At 38.9% G+C, this 23,901-nt stretch overlaps 1 protein-coding gene across 1 annotated transcript; it reads right to left on the bottom strand.

Annotated features, from left to right (window-relative positions):
• Positions 1-4,069: 4,069 nt before the first annotated feature.
• On the bottom strand, positions 4,070-22,900 carry LOC102873456 (retinol dehydrogenase 16-like). Its single transcript, XM_006897608.1, has 4 exons — positions 22,588-22,900; positions 6,365-6,623; positions 4,959-5,122; positions 4,070-4,287 (listed from the first exon to the last, which is right to left on the bottom strand). Exons 1-4 carry the CDS (start codon positions 22,898-22,900, stop codon positions 4,070-4,072), a joined length of 954 nt encoding a protein of 317 aa, XP_006897670.1.
• Between the last annotated feature and the right edge of the window lie 1,001 nt (positions 22,901-23,901).

Here is a 23,901-nt window from a genome sequence, read left to right as displayed (position 1 = left end):
GTGCATCCCAAAGCAAGGGTATCTATGTGTTAGTGAACAGGAGGAGTAGTAATGGCAGATAGGATAAGGGCAGGAAATTGTCCTGGGCCCTTTTTTTTTACTCATAAAAGATTTATTAGTGGCAAAAATAAAAGCCAGAAACTGTAAGGTAGTATCAAGTAGAACATGAAACATAAAAGTTAATCTCCAAGGTTCCTCTCCTTGTCAATCACACAGCACATGATTCACCAATGGATCATAAACCATCAAGATATATGTAAGATATCTCAATACAGGAAAACCAAGATGCAATTTACAGAGATATTTTCTTTACTCCATTCATAACACAGTCCCAAAGTAGCTGTTTTACCCGGTAAACTTGGTAATATATGATTGTGCCATAAACCACATCTTGAGGAGGTACTCTGTGGGCTGGGGCAGGTGAGTTAGGAATTCAGCTTAACACCCTCAGGCTGATTTAGGATTCCAGTGCCTCTAACTTAGGGAGCAGGGGGAGGAGTAATCTGTGTAGTAAATTTTGAAATCAAGGAGCGCTATGCCTCTCACTTTATTTTTGTTTTTCAGAAGTCCTTTGTTTATTTGGGGTCTCTTTGCTATTCAAATACATTTTCTAATTGCCTTTTCTGTCTCTGAAAAATTAGTTTAGTATCTGTACTGGAACTGCATTAAACATGTAGATTGCTTTTGGCAGGATTGTCATTTCCACTATGTTGAATCTTCCTATCCATGAACAGGGAACATTTCTCCATTTAGCTGAGTCTCTTATTATTTCTCACAATAGTGTTTTGTAATTTTCCTTATAAAGGTCTTTGTTTCTCTAATTAGGTTTATGCCCAGGTATCTCAATTTATGGTTGGCTATTGAAAATGGTATTGCTTTGTAAATTTTCTGTGTTTTCTTTGTTACTGTAGAGGAATCCCACTGGTTTTTGTATATTGATCTTACAGTCGGCCATCCTATTAAATTGGTCTGCTAGTTGTAACAGGATTTATTTTTTGAATCATTGATGTTTTCTGTGTACACGATCATATTATCTGCATATAGTGACAGTTTTACCACTTCTCTGCTGATTTTGTTGCTTTTTTATTTCCTTCTCTTTTCATATCGCCCTAGCAAGTATTTTTAATACAATATTGGATAGAAGTGGTGATAGTGGGCATCTTTATCTGGTATCTATTAAAATGATAATTCCTTTAATCTTTCTCCATTGAGAATGATGTTGGCTCTTTATTTTGTGCATATACTTTTTATTATGTTGAGGAAATTATCTTCTATTACTATATTTTTTAGTATTTTAATCGGGAAATGTTGTTGGACTTTGTCAAAGGCCTTTTCTGCATCAATTGATAGGATCATGTGGTTCTTGTTCTTTGCTTTACTAATGTGATGAATATCACTGATGGCTTCTTATGTTTAACCACCCTTACATATCTGTTATGAATCCCACTTTGTCATGATGAATTACTTTCTTATATACTGTTTTGATATATCTAATGGTTAGGAGAAGCATGGCATCAGGACTGGTGGAAAATTCATCATCAATCTGCATTATGCTGATGACACAACCTTGCTTGCTAAAACTGAGGAAGACCTGAAGCGCTTGCTGTACAGGGTCAAGGACTGCAGCCTTCAATATGGATTAAGGCTCAATATCAAGAAGACAAAGATTCTCACCACTGGGCCAACTGGCAGCATCAGGATGGATGGTGAAGAGATTGAGATTATTCACCACTTTAGCTTGCTTGGCTCCACAGTCAACACTCTTGGCACCAGCAGCCAGGAAATTAAAAGATGTATTGTGATGGGAAAGTCTGTTGTTAGGGACCTCTCCAGGGTACTGAAGAGCAATGGTGTCACTCTGGAGACTAAGGTATGCCTGATACAGGCCATGGTCTTTGCAATCACTTGCTATGCATCAGAGAGTTGGACAATAACTAGGGAGGATATAAGGACAATTGATGCCTTTGAGCTGTGGTGCTGGAGAAGATTATTTAACATACCATGGACTACTAATAAAATGAACAGGTTCATCCTAGAGAGGGTTAATCCACGCTGCTCCTTGGAGCCAAGGATTCTGAGACTTCATCTGACATATTTTGGACATGTTGCAAGGAGGGATCGGAGAGGAATGTCATGCTTGGGAGGGTGGAGGGACAGCGCAGGAAGGGAAGACCCTCTATGAGGTGGATTGATTCAGTGACTGGGATAATTGGGGTGGGTGTGTTGGAGACAGTGAGACTGACACCTGACAGAGCAGAGTTTAGGGCTGTTGTACATAGGGTCGCTATGAGTCATAAGCGACTCAACAGCACATAACAACAACAGCAACAACAATAGCTAGGATTTTGTTAAGAATTTTTTTTTCTTCACATATTTAAGACACCACAATAATGTATCCTCACATGTAGATCTTTATTTAATCACGCCCACCGATTTCCTCCCATTCCCAATCAGAAGCAGTAAATTGTGTGGGAAGAGATTGCCCATCCTTCTCCCACAACTCCCATTAGGAGGTACATTTTTATGGCTAAAGAAAATAAAGTAGGCTGAAAAAAATATCATTCATTAAATTAAATATAATATTCTTTAAAAATACCTAATAAGGGAGAGTGCTGAAGCTTTTTCAAGGTACAAGGCCAATGGCAACAAATGTAGGGAGCCAGGGTTATGATTGATATCAGAACATAGTCTGCAGAGCAGGAAAGGAATCAGGGGCACAGAATTTTCTGATCTGATGATCCTCAGTTAGACTGTGATCCTGTCAGATGGCACATACAGGCTTCAAATTCCCTGAGCAGCTAGAGGCAAAAGGCTAGGCAGAGTCTTTGGCTGAAAGAGGTTAAGGAGGAAGAGGAAAGAAATGATCAGAGATAAGAAGTCATCAAGAAAAGGCAAGAAAATGAGTCATAGGGGTATGGTAGGGAGGTGCTTTGCTCTAGATTCAATAATGTACAGAGTAAAAATGATGCTGGGGTCCTGAATGGTTACTTGGAACGAATGTCAGCATCATCTTCAGGTAAAAATTTAAACCAACTTGCCAGATATTAGAGATCAGAAATTGAACCAGGGCCTCAAATTTGCCAAAATAAGGTGCATCATAGTTGTCTCTATACTGCTGTCACAAAGACTAGCTGGTTTCAAAGTCAGATGGAGTTTTACCTTGGAAGAACTCAGCAGAGTTTGAGCATTCTGTACCAATAGTGACAAAAAAGGAGGTTCAGACCAAGAGCCCAGCCCTGAGAAACAGGTAGGAGATAGAGTTGAGAAGTAGTGGGAGGCAAATCTCCACTACTTTCAAACCTGTTCTCAGTTCAGCAGCTCCAGATCTGGATTTTGAGACTTTTATTCATCTGTTTCCAGAGTAAGTAAATGGAGGAGGCTTGCCATAGAGAAGACAGAATGCAGGTATTCTTGGGGGCAGAGGTGTTTTCAGTTCTGGATGAGAAGAATGAGGCTCAGAGACTAGCAAGATCTGAAAAATCAGGAATGCAGGTGTGGGCCAAACTAAAACTTTCAGAAACACTATATTTATGGATGGCTAAGCAGCAGTCCCTGAGCCCAAATGCTTAAGATCAGAAAATGCAATTTACTTAATTGTGCAGAAAGTATAGTGAAAGTTCAAGGGGACATGCAGGTCGTCAGTCTCCATTCCTCTTGACCATAGATATCTTCAGCCATTTCCACCTAGGGGAAAATGTAGACAAGCCACCAGTCATTGTAGATCCTGAGGAGAAAGACAAAAGGTGGCATAGATGGGGCCTGGGCCTTCTTCCATATGCTCACATCTTCTCACAAGCATGTGGATTGTTCAGGATAGTAGGAGGGCTTTTGAGGCTCAGATTCTCCAGTGGTCACACACAACCAAAAGTGCTATTGTCTCACTAAACTGCAAATCTTAGTACTTTCTTTCTAATATCCTAAAGTTTTCAGAAATGGCATAAGGGTCACAAGGGGTCACAAGTGAGTACCCATACTGATTTGGGAGCTATTGTCCTGTATTTTCATTCCCCAACCCATTCCCCTTTACATAACACCCCAACCTGCCCCACCATGCCCCTCAGACCTGTCTTCACAAGGCCTTGGTAGGCTTCACGTCTCTCAAGGAGAGGATGAAATCAGTCAAGGTAGTAGGCATGTAGCTCAAGGGAATGAAGAAGAGCTTTGCATCCCAGCCAGCTGAGTAGCGGGTTCGAGGGTGGCAGGAAGTCAGTGCGTGTTCTATGCAGTTTGTCACCAAAGACAGGTCAGGGTTGCATTTTTTCTCTGATGTTTTAATAATGTGTTTATCTGTCAAGAATCAGAAAAGACCAAGTTTATACTTTCTTTTCCCACCCTTCTCATCCTAGCATTTGCTTTAGGAGATGCGTTCCTAAGAATTCTTATAGCTCCAAATTTATCCTCCATTCAATTTACTGAAACAATATGACCTGGCCCAGTCCTACTCCAGAGAAGTTATCAGCCTGGTGGTCTAGTGCCTAAGGAGAAAAATTAGTAGTTTCCTCCCATAAAGATTTAGATCCTTGGAAACCTGATGAGAGATCACTATGAGTCACAACCTATTTGACAGCAGTTTGGGTGTTGAGGCTGGGAACAAGTCTAGGTTTTAGCCTGAGAATAATGGATGGCACAAAGGTTTCTGCTAACATTTGGAATCTAAGCACAAGAAAACAAGCTGTTTCTGATAGCAGCTTTCTGAAAGTTCAAAGTTGTTTTTCTTCTCTGGCTTCAAATTATTTCTCAAAATAATGAAGGCATTCAGAGAAGCAGTCCCAGATCTGGTAATCCTGGATCCCTTGTGAAAGTTACAAGTTGACCAGCGAGAACCTTGAGAATGGGACTGAATGTTCCCACTCTGTATTGGAGGCAGAGACTGGAGGACACAGTATGATTCATGGAGTGATAGGCCCAGCCTTCCAGACAAGGGTTTGATTTTCTCATACTGTCTACAACTCACTCACAGGATGCCAGGAACTCCTCGCCATACATCTCTTTTATATCTGGGTTAGCCCGGTCCCACACCTCCTGCAGAACTTGACAATGCTTTGCACTGGAGATTACATCGGTCTTGAAGAAACCCGGTTCAATCATAGCCACCTTCACTCCAAAATAGGAGAGCTCTCTCCTAAAAGGATGGCAGACACGGGGAAAATACCGAACAACAAAGATCAAGGACTGGTGAAAAAAATGTAAATTGAGTCATGAAAAGCAGCAGTCAATAGGTGAATAATAATGACCATAAATTGCTTTTGTATAGAGTTTAAGTAATATAAGAAATAATTCTATCTTATGCAAAAATTAGCTCTGAATCTTACCTATCCCGGGGGAAAGTGCTACTGGAGTGCTTTCTCCTCCTATTTCCAACCCCACCTCCCCCCAACCAGTAATCATTCAGTCTTGCTGATTTTACGTTCAGCATCCTCTGTTCTCCTTTTCCTGCCCTAGGTAATTTTTCAGCTGAGCTCCTACGCCAGTTTTCTGTCAAGTGCCTCTCTGCTTTCAGAATTACCTCTCCTCACTCAGAGCAATGCACAACATATCAGTCAGAGAGATCTCAAGAATTTATTTGACCAAGAAGTTCTCCTGATTAACTCTTATGCATGAGCTTCCACTGACAATAGCATGAAGTGCTAGTACTTCTCCAGGGTTCAAAGGCCCCAAACCCACCTTTGTTCACTTCTCCAGCTACCTGGCTGACCCTGGCCCTGTTCTTCCTTCTTGGTTGACTCACCATAATCCAGGAATCGTATTCAACCTCAGCCTAGGTCTTTGCTGCTATAAAACCTTCAGCATTTCTAGAATCCCTTCTTTGCTTGGTTGTCAGGGTGACTTTTTATGAGCTCATACTCAAGTTCCAGGAAGCTCCCTTTAACAGACTGCCATAGCTAACTTGTTTAGAAGAATTATAAGAAAACAGTGTATCAAAGCAGTCAAAGCAGTGTGTGTGTCCTGCTATCAGCCCAGAGAGTTTAAAAGACCTAACTCTTATTTCTTTAGGACACAATGGGCATTCATACAAGTGCCTGCCTTGCAAATCTCTCCTGGACTGCATCAGATGAGTGCCTCATCTCCATATTTCTTGAAGGTTGATGTCACAGTGGAGAAGCATATATGCTTAGGAGTCTAAGTGTCCATGTTCTATTTCTGGCCTCAGGTCTCAGTTGTAGGGATGTATTTCACCAACTTTAAACTCAGAACAATGGAAGGTAGTTCCTAATGACTGTTTTCACAATTCAGAAACAAAGAAGCAAGAGGCTCTCTCCAAGGAGAGGTCTAAGGCTCTCATTAAATGAGCTTCTAGGAAAAGGCTCACATACAGAGATAGAACTAGCAGAGGTGGGAAGAAGTCTTAATCCTAGTCTCATACCTTAGGGAGTCTGAGAAGGCCTCTACCCCATACTTGGAGATACAGTAGCCTCCACCTATGAAAGACAATCTGCCCATTATACTGGCAATGTTGACCACTCGGCCCCTTGCCTTCCACAGTAGGGGTAGCAGGCTCAGGGTTACTTCAATCAATCCCAGGAGGTTCACATCCAATATTTTCATGAAGTCCTGTTTCAACAGCCATGAATTAGGTGTTGTGGGTATAGAAATGCCAGCATTATTCACCAGGCCCCAGAGACCTGAAAAATATGTTAGAGAAGAGACATTGTAAGGGTATGTTCAGAGTGTAAACTGTTATGGTCCAAATTCACACACATTCTAAAGGAGTGCAAAGATAGCAATAAATGTTGACTGGGAGGAGTAGGGTAAAATAAACAACTGGACGGTATTTGCAGGGTGTTGCACATGTGCAGATGTTGTAAGCTGTAAGACAGTAACTATATTTTCTTTCTCCTTTAATTTCTCCTGGACCTGTCCAGTGTCTGGGAGAGAGTGAGGTGTCCTCCATATTTGGTGAATGTAGGAACTGATATTTAAATAGAGATTACTCATTAATGTAGAAACATAGATAACATGTTTAAGTTTTTACACACTAACGATATTATATATGTCTATCTACATTTTCAGATTTTTAAACAGCACATTATCTAGTAAGTACTCAACAATCTCTTAAAAAATTAGAAGAAACAGAGTAAAGAACAAGAGAAAACTAGAAAAAATAATTTAAAGCTATTATTTCATTTGGGCATAGATAGATTGGCTCAGTTTTGAAATCACTTGCATCAACATTGAACAATAACTACACTGGAGGCAAAATTTGCCTTTCATGCTGGCAAATCAAAGGGCAGGCTTGGGGATAAGATGAGGTATATTCACGTAACACTTGTGTGCCCAAATTCCACTCTTTTCTTCTAGAAATGTCATTCTATCTTCCTTTCTGCTCAGAGAACCACCCTCAAACCATTTCCCTCAGTCTCCAGCCAATCTCGTTTTCAGGAACACTCTCTGGAAAAGATCCATGGAAGAAAGTGTACAATTCTAGGAACTCTAGTAAACAGTTACCAATTGATTAGCCTTAGAGTAGCAAAAGAGTCATAGATTGAATTAGGGTAGAAGGTGGTGACTGCTAACTCTGGAAGTGTTTATCCAAAGACTAAGTACCTCTCTTGCTCAGAAGCATATTCCATGCTTGTAAAAAATGCAAATACTTTGTCTTAGATATTGTATTTTTTTGCTTTTAAAAAGAAAATGTCATCTATTTATTATCAACTTGATGATTTTATAGTAAGCATTGAATTCAGATATTGTATTTTTAAGAATCCATGTTTGTACATGGAATATATATGTTTGTAGAGATTAGCACTCCTGCCAGGACCACGCTCCCTCCCAGACCAGGCTCCCATCTGGATGAGTGGCCAAAGTGCTACACTGCCACCCTGCCATGTGGAGATTGCCACCCTGCCACCCCATGGAGACCATTGTCCTACCACTGCTTCATGGAGACCACCCAGCTGCTGCCCTGCTGTCCTGTGCCAGGCGCACCAATATCACAGATGAAGCCATTTCCTTCCTGAACACCACCTTGGTTCCCCTGGCCCCTCCCAGAGTCAGTACTTAAGCTGCAGATCCTTTGGACTGCAGCAGTTGTCTGGCCGAGAAGGCTTCTCTAACTCACAGACCCAACTGAAGTAAGTATTCCCTGAGTCAAAGGATCAGAGAAGCATTCAGGGAGGGTGAGCGCCTCTTCCCTCCTCTGGAGCAGTGAACTCCTGAGCCAAGGTTATTAAACCAAGGACCTGCTAAGGTCCCAGGCACAAAAAAGTTCCACCACAACAATGACACAGAAGAAGCAGACTAACTCATACCCTACAAAAACAAGATGTCATCCCAAAAAAGTGATTAAAACACAGAATCAATGAATTTTTCTGAAGCCAGAAAATCTGATGGAACTTTCTGACACAGAATTCAAAAGAGCAATGATTAGCTATTTTCAATGAATGAAAGAAAAAAAAAAATTGAAGAATTACAGGACTCTGCAGACAAAAGCCAAGAGGAATTTAAAACAACAACAACAACAACAACAACAAACCAATTGAGGACAATGCAGTTTAAACAAATGAGACATTAGAGACCCTGGGGAAAAACCAAGAAACCACAACCCAGAATACGAAGACCAATGTTTCAGGTGCTGTCAACATATTGGAGGGACATATGAGCAGAGTTGAAGAGATGGAACACAGAACCAGGGAAATAGAAGTAGATTTCTCAGCAATTATCTGCTAGAACAAAAAGCAGAATCAATAAGGAAGGAAAAAGAAGAAAGCCCAAGAATAATGTGAGACACCATCAAGAGGAATAACATGTCCATAATCAGAATCTCAGAACAGGAAGAAATAAGTAAAAACACCGAGAAAGTTATGGAAGAATTATTAGAAGAAAACTTTTTAGAAATAATGAAGAATGAGAGAACATATTTGCAAGAAGCTGAGAAGACTCCATATAGAATAGACCCCAAAAGAAAAACAACAAGGCATAATAGTCAAACTTGCCAGAACCAAAGATAAGGAGAGAATTCTGAAAGCAGCTAGGAGGAAACAAAGAATAACCTATAAGGGAGAGTAAACGAGATTAAGTGCCAATTTCTCAGCAGAAACCAGGCAAGCAAGAAGAGAGTGGAATGAATGACATATATTAACCATTCAAAGAATACAACTGTTGACCAAGAATACCATATCCAGCAAAACTCTCCATCATATTTGATCAAGATATTCTCAGATAAGCAGAACATAAGGGAGTTTGTAAAAGTTAGATTAGGGTTAGAGGAAATACTGAAGGAAGTCCTTCTTACAGAGATACCAGAGAAAGTAAGATGGACCAAAGTAATCAGCAACAACACCAAAAAGAACTCAACAAAATGATAACAATAAAACCTTGCCTCTCAATAATTACACTGAATGTGAATGTTTTAAATGCACCAGTGAAGAGAAAAAGAGTAGCAGATTGCATTAAAAAAACAAACAAACCAACCCACAAACCCATCAATATGCTGTCTACAAGAGACACACTTGAAAAGTGAAGATAAAGAAAGACTAAAAACAAAAGGGTGGGCGGAAAATATATCAAGCAAATGACAATCAGAAAAAAGCTGGAGCAGTGATATTAATCTCTGATAAAATAGATTTCAGTGTAAAAGCCATCACAAAGGACAAGGAAGGTCACTATATAATGCTTAAAGGATCAATAGAAAAAGAGGACATAACCATAATAAATGTCTATGTACCAAATGATTATTGTTGTTTTGTACCATCGACTCAGCTGCGAGTCATGGCAACCCTATGTATTACAGCTCTAAACCTGGCTCTATGCTGTGCCAATCTTATTGTCTCTGACACACCTTCACCTAATACCCCAGACACTGAATCAATCCATCTCATCGAGGGTCTTCCTCTCTTGTGCTGTCCCTTTACCCTCCCAAGTATGATGTCTCTCTCTAAGGAATAGTCCCTTCTTGCAACATGTCCAAAGTATGTCAGATGAAGTTTCAGAATCTTTGCCTCCAAAGAGCAGCCCAGTCTTACCCTCTCTAGGATAAACGTGTTTGTTCTCCTAGCAGTCCATGGTATATTCAATACTCCTCCAGCACCATACCTCAAAGGCATCAATTTTCCTTCTGTCATCGCTAGTTATTGTCCAGCTTTCTGATGCATAGCAAGTAATTGAAAATACTATGGCCTAGATCAGGCGCATCTTAGTCTCTAGACAGCACCAGATGATAGAAACAAAACAAATACTAAAAGAACTGAAAAAAAGAAATAGACAACACCACTATAGTAGCAGGAGACTTCAATACACTACTCTCAAGGGAAGATAGAACTACCAGGAAGAAACTCAACAAAGATGCTGAAGAATTAAACCACACAATAAGCCAACTGGATCTCATAGATATATACAGGCTAATTCATTAAAAAAAGTGTAGTACATCTTCTTATCCAATGTGCATGGAACATTTTCCAGAATAGATCACATTTTAGATCACAAAGCAAGCATCAATAAAATAAAAAACATAGAAATAGTATAAAGCATCTTCTCAGACCAGAATGGTACAAAATTAGAAATTAATAAGAGGGAAAAGGAATAAAATAAAAATTTGGAAGCTGATCAACACTCTGCTTGAACATACATAGGTAATATAAGAAACAAATAATGAAATTAAAAAGTTTCTTGAAACAAATGACAATGAAAACACAATTTTCCAAAACCTCTGGGAAACAGTTAAAGCAGTAATAGTTTTTGTTGTTGATTGCCTTTGAGTCAAGCATGGCTCATAATGACTCTGTGAGCAAAAGGCCTGAAGCCTTTTTATAATTATCTACATTTATCAAGGTTCAATGAGTTTCCAGAGGCATTTGTTTGGCAAGTGGATGTCAATAAGGAAAAAAAAAATGATAATTGATTCTTTAATCCAACATCTCCAACAAATTGTAAAAGAATAGTAAGGAAAACCAATACCCTCAGGAAAAAAAAAATGATAACAATTAGGGCAAAAATAAATGAAATAGAAAACAGAAAAACAATTGAAACCATCAACATGACCAGGAGTTGGTTCTTAAAAAAGGTCATTAAAATTTACATACCACTAGCAAAACTAAGAAAGAACAAGAAAGAAAAGACACAAATAATCTGGATAAAGATGAAAGGGGCAACGCCACAACAGAAACAACTAAAATAAAAAGGTTAACAATGTAGTATTATGAAAAGCTATGGACAATATCCTTCCATGCAATTAACTGCCTCTGAAAACCTGCTGGAGGGTCAGCCATGGGTCTGTTCCAACTCAAAGGTACACAACAACAGCATACTCAAACAAATAAGAAAACTAGAGGAAATGGACAAATGCTTAGAAACTCACAACCTTCCTAAACTGACACAGACTGAAGAAGAACACCTAAATAGACCCATTAAAAAAGAAGAAACCAAAGAAATAAATAAAAAAACTTCCAACAAAAAAAAATTGTTGGACCAGAAGGTTTTACTAGTGAATTTTATCAAACATTCAGAGAAGAATTGCTACCAATTCTACATGAAGTATTTCAGAAAATAGAAAAAGATGGAATTCTCTCAGACTCATTCTATGAAGAAAACATATTCTTGATACCAAAGTCAGGGAAAGACACCACCAAAATAGAAAACCATAGGCCAATATCTCTCATGAACATAGATGCAAAAATCCTCAAAAAAAAATCCTGGCCAATAGAATCCAACAGTACATAAAACAATTAATTCAACATGACCAAATGGGATTCATAACAGGTATGCAAGGATGGTTCAACATAAGAAAAACAATTAATGTAATCCATCACATTAACAAAGTAAAGAACAAGAAGCATATGATCCTATCAAATGATGCAGAAAAGGCCTTTGACAAAATCCAACACTCTTTCCTGATGAAAACACTCAACAAAATAGGAATAAGTGGAATTTCCTCAACATAGTAAAAAGTATATATGCAAAACCAAGAGCTAACATCGTTCTCAATGAAGAGAGATGAAAAGCACTCCCTTTGAAAATAGGAACTAGGCAAGATGCCTATTGTCATCTCTTTTATTCAATATTTTATTGGAAGTCTTACTGATAGCAATACAACAAGAAAAGGCAATCAGAGGTATCCAAATTGGCAAACAGGAGGTAAAATTATCTCTCTATGCAGATGATATAATAATTTACTTAGGAAACCCTAAAAACGCAGTGAGAAAACTACTGGACATAGTCAAACAATTTCGCAAAATGACAGGATACAAGATCAAATTTAAAAATCAATTGGTGGTACAACCACCATCGAAGGCAGTCTGACACTTTCTCAAAAAGTTGAAAAGAGAAATACCATTTGACCCAGCAATTCCACTACAAGGAATATAACTTAAAGAAATCAGAGCTGCCACTCAAACAGATGTATGCACACCCATGTTTATTGCTGTGTTATTTACAATAGCAAAGATATGGAAGCAACCCAAGTGCCCATCAACAAACGAATGGATCGAAAAACTATTCTACACACACATATATTCACACAATGGAATAGTACACAGCACTGAAAAACAAGGAACTAATAAAATATTAAACAATATAGGTGACCCTAGAGGACATTATCCTGAGTTAAAAATCTCAGTCACAAAAGAAAAATACTGTACAACACCACTGTTATAAAATAGGACTGACATAGGAGTTGGGAGGATATTGAGGAAAGAGTGGAAAATAATTAACACCACATTGGAACAGATGAAGGAAATAACTGTTTAAAGGGAATATATGATTACGCATTATCTGTATGACAGCAGTCCAGAATAAGAGGTGCATAGTAAAGTGTAGTGAAGAAGTAGGGAGGAGGGAGAAAATGATGCAACAATGAATGAGTTTGGCTTTTTTTTTTTTAATATGGAACTGGAGGGGAATAGGGAGAAAAATGTGTAACAATGCATGAATGAAAATCCAACTCTTCTGTAAACCTTTGTTAAAATAATAATTTAAAACATTAACTGGATTTCTCTACTGTGACAGTGAGAATACAGAAATGGAGCTAAGGAAAATAATACCTATCATAATAGCTAACCACAGATTAAATACTCTGGAGTAAATTTAACTAGAAACATAAAAGACCTATTCAAAGAAAATTACAAAACATTATGACAAACCAAAAGAGACTTAAAGAAATGGAAGAATATAACATGTCCATGGATAGGAAGACTCAATATTGTGAAAATGACAATTCTAAAGGCAATCTACAAGTTCAATGCAATCTCAATACATATACCAATTGAATTCTTCAATCAGATGAAAAGGCAGTTTCCAATTTCATCTGGAATAGAAAGAGATCCTGAATAAGTGAAGCACTCTTGAAAAAGAGAAACAAGGTAGGAGGCATCTCACTCTCTGATCTCAAATCCTACTACACAGTCATCATGGTAAGAACAGCATGGTACTGGTACAGACCTGTACTGGTACTGACAGACACTTAGATCAATGGAATAGAATTGAGAACACCAAAATCAGGTCATCTACTTGAGGTCAACTGATTTTTGACAAGGAGATGAAATCTGTTAAGTGGAGAAAACAAAAGCCTCTTTAATAAATGATGTTGGCAAATTTGGAAAACTATCTGTAAAAGACCTCACACCATTCACAAAAGCCAACTCAAAGTGGATCATTGACTATAAACTTCATCAGAGAAAAGTGTGAAAGAACTCTAGAAGCCCAAATCCATGGTATAATCAGTCTAAGAATCTTGAAAAATCTACAACCAGAAGAAAAGAAAATAGATTATTGGGTCTTTCTAAGAATCAAATCCCTATGCCCATCAAAAAAGTTCTCCAACAGATTAAAAAGAAAACCCTGAAACTGGGAAAAATATTTGGTAATGACATATCTGATAAGGAACTCGTGTACAAAATTTATAAAACACTCCAGTGCCTCAACAAGAAAAAGGTAAACAACCCAATCACAAAATGGGCACAGGATATGAATAGACACTTCACGAAAGAAGACATTCAGATAGCAAACAAACATACGAAGAAATGTTCAAAATCTCTGACTTTCCGACAGATGCAGACAAAAACGACTATGAGACATCATCTCACCCAATAACAATAGCAAAGTTCAACAGAGCAGCAAACAATAAATGCTGGTGAGGTTGTGGAAAAATTGGAACCCTTATTCACTGCTAGTGGGAGTAAAATGGTGCGACCGCTATGGAAGGAGGTTTGGGGCTTTCTCCAAAACTTGGAAATAGAAATACCATTTGAAGATGGTATTACCAAATGTTTGTTCCCAGTATGTAGGTTTTCTTTTCACTCTGTTGGAAAAAGTTTTTGATGTGCACAGAGAGTTAATCTTTAGAATCCCATGCATCAATTTTATCCTCTTTAGACTGTGCATTTCTGGTTGTATTTGGCAGTCTCTCTTTATACCTTGGACTAGCACTTCTAAGCTTGATCCCAATTTGTCTCTTATGAACGTTATGGTTTTGGGCTTTACTCCCAGGTCTCTGATTCACCTTGAGTTGATTTTTGTGTATGGTGTGAGATGTGGATCCTGTCTTGTAACAAAAGTTAACATAAAACTCCAGGGCCTCCACAAGAAAAAGACTGATAAATAACCCAATTACAAAATGGGCAAAAGACATGGGAAGAATTTTCACAGAGGAAGGTATTCAAATGGCAAACAGACACATGAAGAAATGCTCAAAATCATTGGCAATCAGAGAGATGCAAATCAAAACCACAATAAGATATCATTTCACTCCAGTAGCAGTGGTAAAGTTTAACAGGGCAGCAAGTAATAAATACTGGAGAGGATGTGGCGAGAAAGGACCTCTTATACATTGTTGGTGGGATTGTAAAAATGGTACAACCATTCTGGAAGGCAGTTTGGCACTTCCTCAAAAAGCTGAACATAGAAATTTCATATGACCCAGCTATTCCACTACTTGGAATATACCCTGAGAAAATGAGAACTGAGGCACAAATAGAGGTTTGTACACCAATGTTCATAGCATTATTCACCATCACAAGAACATGGAAACAGCCCAAATGTCCAACCACAAATGAAGGATTGAGAAATTATGGTACATTCACACAATGGAATACTATGCAGGATGCAGGAGCAATAACTTTGTAAATTATTACCTAACTTGGGAGGGACTGGAAAGCATTATTCTGAGTGAGCTAACTCAGTTTTACAAGGATAAATACTGTATAAGACCATTATTATTTAATGAGTATAAAGTTCCAAGAGGGGTGGGAGAGGTTGGAAGCAGAGGGATGAGGATGTGTGTGGGTGAGGGATTAATCATGGGGTTGTACAATTTGTTGGGTGAGGGGGATGAGGGAAATTGAAAGAATTTGTTCTTGAAAACAATGTTTTCTAGTTGTTGGGGTTTTTTTTTGCCATTTCTAGTTGCTTTATTTTCCACATACTCAGTGGAGGGGAGAGTTGTTAGTTGCTTAAGCTGATCACAGACCATGACAACCCCATGTATACCAAGGAGAACTGTTCTGTAGGACTTTCAAGGCTGGAACATTTCATAAGCATATTGCCACACCTGTCCTTCAAGAAGAAAAAAAACAACCTAAATCAACTGTTCTTGAGTCAATTGCAATTCAGAGTAGAGCTGGCCTATGGGGTTTCCAAGGTTGTATATATTTATAGCAGCAGATTGACACAGCTTCCTCCTGAAGAGCTTTTGGTGGGTTAAAACTGCAGAACTTTTGGTTAGTAGTTCAGTTTTTAACTTATTATTCCATAGGGGTTCCTGAGACTGTGTCAACCTCAAACCTCCAACTGCTATTTTAGTCAAGACAATGCCAGTTATTTAGCCAGGTACTACTCCAGTGAGTTCATTCTATGCACAAAGCTCTCTTATAGTCTTCAGTTTTCCACAACTACTGTCACTATACCTAACTGGTTGTGTTAAGCTCCTCGGTTTTCTTCCTTTACAAAGATGCCAGTGTAAATTTTCTAATGTCCAAGTCTAGCCATGTGACTCCCTTGTTCAAATTTCTTCAGCCACGCTTCATTCATCTTGGAGATTAAGTATTACAAATTAATTAGAACACAGAAATCAAACTCACTGCCCTTGAGTCTATTCCAATCCATAGTGACCCTATTGCAGAGTAGAACTGTCGCATAGGGTTTCTGAGGCTACACATTTTAATGGGAGAATACTGCCACATCTTTTTTCCTTGACCAGTAAGTGGGTTCAAACTATTGACCTTCTGGTTAGCAGCATAACTCTTAAACCACTATACACTTAGAATTCTTATATCAACCAAAAGTTTTTTATAAGAAAGCCTAAAATCTATCATTGCAATCAAGTCATAACCACCTCATAGCTGACCTCATAGATTAGGGAAGGGCTTGCACAGTAGGTACCAGACATGCCCATTGTGAAATGGTCTCAAATTATTCATTTCCCTTATTTACATCACTCCTTCCACTTTAAAGGAGCCCTGGGTGGCACAAAAGATTTAGGACTTGACGACTAACTGTTGGTGGTTGGAACTCATTTAGAGGAGTTTCAGAAGAAATCCTTGATGATCTGCTTTTTTAAAGGTCACAGCCTTGGAAACGCCTGTGCTGGGATCAACTCAATGGCAACTGGTGTTTTGCTGTCTTTGTTTCTGGCTTTCCACCTTACACATAGTAATTGTAACTCTTTTCAGACTTTATTACTATCAACTACTACAAATTAAGAAAGATTTGCCATTAACTAATAAGTAGAAATATAATGAATATAATGATAACAATCATACAAATAAGAGGTGCATACTAAAGTGGATAGGAGGACAAGTTAAGGGGGAGGGAAGAAATTATGCAATAATCAATGAATATTTTTTTTAAAAATGTGAACTGGCAGGTAGGGAAGAAAATGTGCAACAATGAATGAATGAATACCCAACTTTTCTGTAAACTTTTGTTAAAATAACAATTTAAAAAATAAATATAAAAAATTTTTAAAAATATTATGGGCTTTCTGGTGAGATGGCAGACTACACAGGCAAGCTACCTACCTAGTCTACAACAAAGAGAAGATAAGCCAAGTGAAATAGATATGGATGTTAATCCTAGGATGCTGAGCTTCAAAGAAAAGGATAAAAGAGTGGAATAGATAGAGAGAGAAGAAGGAATTCAATGAGAACCCTGAAGAAGAAATAAAGTTGACAGTCATCAGCTGGCTGACATAGCATGGCTATTTCGAATTTGTGTAAGCAGCATTTTGATTGCAGCAGCAACCCAATCACAAAATGGGGGCATAAAATATGAACAGACAATTTATCAAAGAAGAAATTCAGATGGGCGACAAACACAGGAAGAAATGTTCAAAATTCCTAGCTATTAGTGAAATGCAAATCAAAACAATCATGAGGGTAAGCTCTAGTGGCCCATTGGCAAGAGAGAGGTGCTCGGGTTCAAATTCGCCAGATACTCTGCAGGAGAAGGAGGGACAATCTCCTTCTGTACCAGTCAGATTCGATTTGACAGCATGTGCACGCGCGCATACACACACACACACACACACACACACAAAATGAGTTATCATCTCATTCCAGCAACAATAGCAAAGTTCAACAGGGCCAGCAAACAACAAATGCTGGCAAGAGTGTGAAGAGATTAGAACTCTCACTCACTGTTCGTGGGAATGTGAAATGGTACAATCACTATGGAAAGCAGTCTGACACTTCCTCAAAAAATTGGAAATAGAAATACTATTTGACCCAGCTATGCCTTCAAGTTGTAATGCTGGAGAAGAATACAGAATATACCATGGGTGCTAAGAGATAAAACAGGTCTATCCTGGATAGGGTAAAACCAGGATGCTCTTTGGAAACAAGGATTTTGAACTTCATCATAAAATACTTCTGGTATGTTGTAAGGAGGAACCAGTCCTTGGAGAGGGGCATTATGCTTGAAAGGGTGGATGGACAGTGCAAGAGAGGAAGACCCTGGATGAGATAATTGACTCAGTGTGGGGTTATGAGGGTATGCATGTCAGAGATACTGAAATTGGCTCAGGAAAGAGCAGGGTTCAGAGCAGTTGCATCATAGGGTCGCTATGAGTTGGAGTTGACTAAATAGCACATAACAACAACATCCCACTACTAGAAATATTCCCTAACGAAATTAGAGGTATGATTCAGATACATGTATGCATACTCATTTTATTGCAGTGTTATTCACAATAGCAAAAATATGGAAGCAGCCCCGCTGCCTGTAGACAAACAAATGGATATAGAAAAAAACCACAAATGGAATATTACACAGCACTGAAAAACAAAGAACTTGTAAAAATGTACGTAACATGGATGAGTCTGGAAAATAGTATGCTGAGTGAAATATTTCACCCACAAAAAGATAAATCCTGTATAGGACCACCACTATTAAAATTAGGCTGGATGGGAGAGGTGTAAGCACAGAAAGAATGAAAAGTAATGCACACAACACTAGATTGGGAGGAGGGAGGGGCTATCTGCAGGGAATGGATGGAGAGACACTGTGTGTATGACAATTGACAATCTGGAACAAGATATATATTACAAAATTAATTGGAGGAGGGAAGGGAGGAAAATATGTATCAATGAATTAATGAAAACTCATCCTTTCTGTAAACTTTCACTAAAATTACAAATTAAAACAAACCCCAACACAACAAACCAAAACAACCAATCAAACAAACAAAAGAAAGTCCTTGAAGTACCTTCAGTGGATTTAGAGAAAGTTCAAGGAAACTGCTGACAGAAAAAGGAAATCAAGACAAAACTTTAGAAGAACTTAGAAAACAGTGCAAGAACAAATGACAAAAAATGGAAGAGCAGAAATTATACAAAACAAGAAACAGAAATCTAGAAGACTAATATCAGACTTCAGAAATGGATTGTATATAAGACAAAAGAGCAAAATTGAATCAATGGAAAATACAATTGATGGAAGACAATGAAGACAACTTGGGAATTATGTGGGGCACCATTAACGGAAATGATTTATGTGTAATCGGAATTCCAAAACAGTAAGACACAGAGGGGAAAAGCATTGATAAAATTGTCAAAGATTTGTTGAGCCTGGAAAATATTATGACGAGTGAAATATCTCAGTCACAAAAGGACAAATACTGTATACCACTGCTGTTATAAAATAGGCTTGACATGGAGGAGGGGTTGAAAGAGGACAGGACAAGAGTAGATAGATAAGGAACACTACCTTGGAACAGATGAGAGGAAAAATGTATAATTAGACATTGTATGTATGACAACAATCTGGAACAAGGGATGTGTTGCAAAGTGAACTGGGGGAGGGTAAAGGGAGGAAAATATACAACAATGGATGAATGAAAACCCAACCTCATGTATACCTTCATTAAAATCACAATAAAAAAAATAAAATAGGAAACAAACAAACCAACTCCACAAAGACCTGGAGAATAAAAAGGGAAGAATTTGCTCAGAATTTCTCAAGCTTAAAGAACTGAAAAACAAATTCAAGCCTAGAGTTGTACTACTGACATGTGCCGTGGGAAAAATCTTGAATCATCTTGGAAGAATCAAAAAAAGATGGAAGGAATACAAAGAGTCATTGTACCAAAAGGAATTGGCTGACAATGAAAAATTTCAGGAAGCAGCATATGCACAAAAACTAGTGGTAATGAAGGAAGACATTAAAGCTCCACTGAAGGCACTGGCAAAAAAAATAAGGCTGCAGGAATAGATAGGATACCAACTGAATATTTCAACTAATAGATGAAACCCTGGTATGATCGTCAGGCTATGCCTGGAAATTTAGAGGGCTGTTAACAACCTGGCTGACTGACTGGAAGAGATCCATATTTTCCCATTCCCAGGAAACATGATCCAATAGACTGTGGAAATCATTGTACAATATCATTAATACAAGATGCAAGCAAAATATTGCTGAAGATCACATATAAATGGCTTAAACAGTACATCAACAGGGAACTGCCAGAAGTTCAGGCTGGGTTTAGAAGAGGCCGTGGTACTAGAGATATTCACTGCTGATGTCAGATGGATCTTGACTAAACCCAGAATATACCAGAAGAATGTCTATCTGTGTTTTATTGACTACGCAAAGGTATTGTGTGGATAATAATATACTATGGCTAACATTGAGAAGAATGGGAATTCTGTAACATTATACAAAATCTAAACCTACATTAAAAAACTGTTGTCTGAAAGGAACAAGGAAATATTGCATGATTTAAAATCAAGAAGGGTGTGCATCAGGGTTGTATCCTTTCTCCATACCTATTCAATTGGTTACTGAGCAAATAATTAGTGAAGCTGGACTCTATGAAGAGGAATGTGACATCATGATCAGAGAAACACTCATAGACATCAGGATTAGAGAAAGACTCCTCAATAACCTCCATTATGCAGATGACACAACCTTGCTAACTGAAAGTGAAGAGGACTTGAAAGGTTTGCTGCTCAAGTTCAAAGACTACATCTCAACATCAAGAAGACAAAAATCTTCATGACTGAACCAAGAGACAACATCATGATAGATGGAGAAAGATTGACGCTCTCAGTGATTTCCTCTTACTTGGATCCACAATCAACATCCTTGGTACCAGCAGTCAGATCAGGAGACATACTGCATTGGGAAAGTCTGCTGTCAGGGATTTCTCCAAATTACTGAAGAACAATGATATCAGTTTGCAGACCAAGATGTGCCTGATTCTGGCCATGTTCTTTTCAATCACTTGATATGCATCTTAGAGGTGGACAGTAAATAAGGATGATAGAAGAATTGATGCCTTTGGGCTATAGTGTTGTAGAAGAGTACTGAATATGCTATGGACTGCCAAAAATACAAACAGATATGTTTTGGGGAAAGTGTAGCCAGAGGGCTTCTTAAAGATAAGGATGTCTAAAACAACTATGAGATATCATCTCACCCCCATCAGAATAGGAAAATTTAACAGAACAGCAAGCAACAAATGTTGGCGAGGTTGTGGAGAAACTGGAACCCTTATTCACTGCTGGTGGGAGTGTAAAATGGTGCAACCACTGTGGAAGGCAGTATGGTGCTTTCTCAGAAAGCTGCAAATACAGATACCATTTGACCCAGCAATTCCACTACTGGGAATATACCCCAAAGAGACCATAACTGACATCCAAGTAGATATATGCACACCCATATTTATTGCAGCTTTGTTCATAATAGCAAGGATTTGGAAACAACCTAAGGGCCCATCAACAAACGAATGGATAGAAAAGCTGTGGTATATTCACACGATGGAATACTATGCTGCATTGAAAAACAAGGAACTCATGCAATATTATTCAAAATGGGTGACCCTGGAGGACATTATGCTGAGTGAAGTATCTCAGTCACAAAAGGACAAATACTGCATGGTGCCACTGTTATAAAACAGGACTGACCTTGGGGGCGGGGAGAGACTGAGAAAGATGGGCTCAATAATGTATACTGCATTGAAACAGATAAGGGAGAAAACTGTTTAAAAGGGATATGTGAATAGGTATTTTTGTCATGACAGGAGTCTAGAGTGAAGGCTAAATGGTGAAGTGGACCTGGCGGAGGGTTTGTAAAACAATGAAAGAATTCTTCTTTTACATTTTCAAGAGGGTAGTGTACTAGAGGGGAGGGTTGGAAGGGGAGAAAAGTGCAACAATGAATGAATGGAAATCCAAAGTCTCTGTAAATTTTTACTGAAATTAATAATAAATTTAAATAAAAGGGGGGGGAAGGTAAGGATGTCAAAGCTTTGTCTCTCATACTTCAGGCATGTTGCTAAGAGAAGCTATCCCATGGAAAGGGATATCATACTTGGAAAGGTGGAGAGTCAGTAAAAGAAAGGGAGACCCCCAATGAGATGGGCTGACATAGTGACTGCAGCAATGGTCTCAAGTATCAGAGATGATGAGGATGGCACAGGATAAAACAGGGTTCAGAGAGCTGTTGTTCATAGAGTTGCTATGAGTTGTGCTCGACAGAATCTAACAATAGCAACAGTAAGACAATTTCTAAGGATCCCTAGTGGATGCAGCCATTTAGCACTCAAGTCTTAATTCAAAGGTGTGCAAGCAGTTCGAACCTGCCAGCTTCTCTGCAGAAGAAAAATGTGAGAATCTACTCTGTAAAGATTTATACCTTGCAAACACTATAGGACAGTTCTACCCTGTCTTTTAGGGTTGCCGTGAGTTCTTAAGAGAGGCTATAACTTGGAAAGGTAGAGGGTCAGCAAAAGAGAGGAAGAGCCTCAATGAGATGGATTGACAGCTAATTTGAGACACACAAATTCTCATCAGCACAAACTTATCACACTATGGAACTCCAAAACTAAGATGAGATGGGGGAAGACAAGAATGGAAAGCATAAGGGGTTCAGACTGGCATGGTGGTGAGGTGGTGAGGTCTTTTTTTTTTAGAATTTTTAAAATTTAAAAAATTGTGTGTGTGTGTGTACCGTTAAATTGGATCTGGCTGGTACAGGAGGAGATTGTTCCTCCTTCTCCAGCAGAGCATCTGGTGGATTCGAACCATGTGCCTCTGGGTTGGTGGTGAAGTCTTAATACAACTGGATACACACTTTAGGATTCTTCCCAGGCAGCAGAAAAAAAGGCCTCCCATTAAGATAGAGAGAAGTAGCAAAAAGCAAAAATAGGAATCTGGATGTTACCTCTGTTGCCCACACGGTCCTTCACCCATTGGGTGGCTGCAGCGATGCTCTCTGTCTGGGTGACATCCAGGATCACTGTCTCCAGCCTGTCTGACGTCTGGTCCCTCAGCTTCTTGGCCCCCTGCTCCGTGAGACATGCAGCCAGCACCCTCAAACCTTTCAGGTCCAGCTGTTTGGCTAGCAGGTTCCCGAAGCCAGAGTCACATCCCGTGATGAAGACATACTTGTCTCGCAGATTGCTCACCACCTGCCTCTCTCGGTACCAGCGCAAAAGGTAGTATAGGCCTATAAGGCCCACCAGGTAGAGCCACATGTCTTTTAGGGGCACACAGATAGACTAGGATCAGAAGAGTACTTGCCTCTGCAATAAGTAGAACTGAAATCAAAGTGATCTCAAGGCTTTTTGGCATGAAAGCAACTTCCTGTTCAACAGCTTGCTTAGGCATCTTTGACTCTGACCCCAACCTATGAACTCCAGCTTACTGACTGATGCCAGTTTTAAGATTATTGATTATCCAAGAATTGTTTTCTCAACCCTTTATATATCCCACTCACCTCTTCCCAGCCATTCTCTCTCATCCTTTTCTGCCTCTCTCTCTCACACACACACACACACACACACACACACACACACACACACACACACACTGGAATGCCTCCAGTTCTGAACTGTGTGTAATTACTTTTGTACCTATTCAAGTCCTAGATTCTGGTCTCCACAATCAGGAAAATTTTTACTTGGGGACACACATCTGGATTTCAAAGCTACCTCCACAACCTAGTTGTGTGACATCAAGCAAGTTGCAGTGTCTCACAGAGTTCTACCTGTCCCCTTCTAAAGTCTATCATTCTGTCTGTTATCAGAAAGAGAAGGCAAAGCATGTAAAGTAATAAAAGTCCTCCTTCCACAGTAATTCTTCAGGACAGGAAGCTAAAAGGGATTATAAAGGGGGTTCTGACCACCAAGAACAAAGAAAGGGGAGAGGAAATGGTCACTAATGAGGGTTGAAGTTAATAATTTATGTAAAGCAAGAGGTGGGACTTTTACCCTTTGCTGCTTAAATGTTCCTTCCCGGTCCTGGGTGCCCAACCACGTTGCCATCTGACCCTTCCGCCTGCCTAGGTTACATGTAGAGAATCTGAATGACTCAGATTTCTTTTCTAAGCTATACCACAAGGTCTCAGAGACAGTGTCCTAAATTTTCTTAAGTGGGAAGGACAATAAATCTTAATAACTGAAAGAGTTTCCATCAGTTGAAATCCAGTGGCTGACAGGAAGAGCTGCCTTTTATAAGACTAAAGGATTAGAGATTG

The sequence above is a fragment of the Elephantulus edwardii genome, unplaced genomic scaffold (genome assembly GCF_000299155.1).
Source record: "Elephantulus edwardii isolate Elephantulus edwardi_28Jun2011 unplaced genomic scaffold, EleEdw1.0 scaffold00212, whole genome shotgun sequence".
Classification (NCBI taxonomy): Eukaryota; Metazoa; Chordata; class Mammalia; order Macroscelidea; family Macroscelididae; genus Elephantulus; species Elephantulus edwardii.
Note: the sequence above shows the minus strand (reverse complement) of the source record. Positions and strands in the feature narration are given on the sequence as shown.

Bases quoted from the DNA above. Each gene is read 5' to 3' on its own strand.
- LOC102873456 (XM_006897608.1), bottom strand. From the start codon at position 22,900: ATGTGGCTCTACCTGGTGGGCCTTATAGGCCTATACTACCTTTTGCGC. The intron at 6,624-22,587 runs GTAACATCCAGA...CATATTTTTCAG, and splicing joins GGACCGTGTGGGCAACAGAG to GTCTCTGGGGCCTGGTGAAT. The intron at 4,288-4,958 runs GTGAGTGAGTTG...GATTCTTGACAG, and splicing joins CGAGGAGTTCCTGGCATCCT to ATAAACACATTATTAAAACA.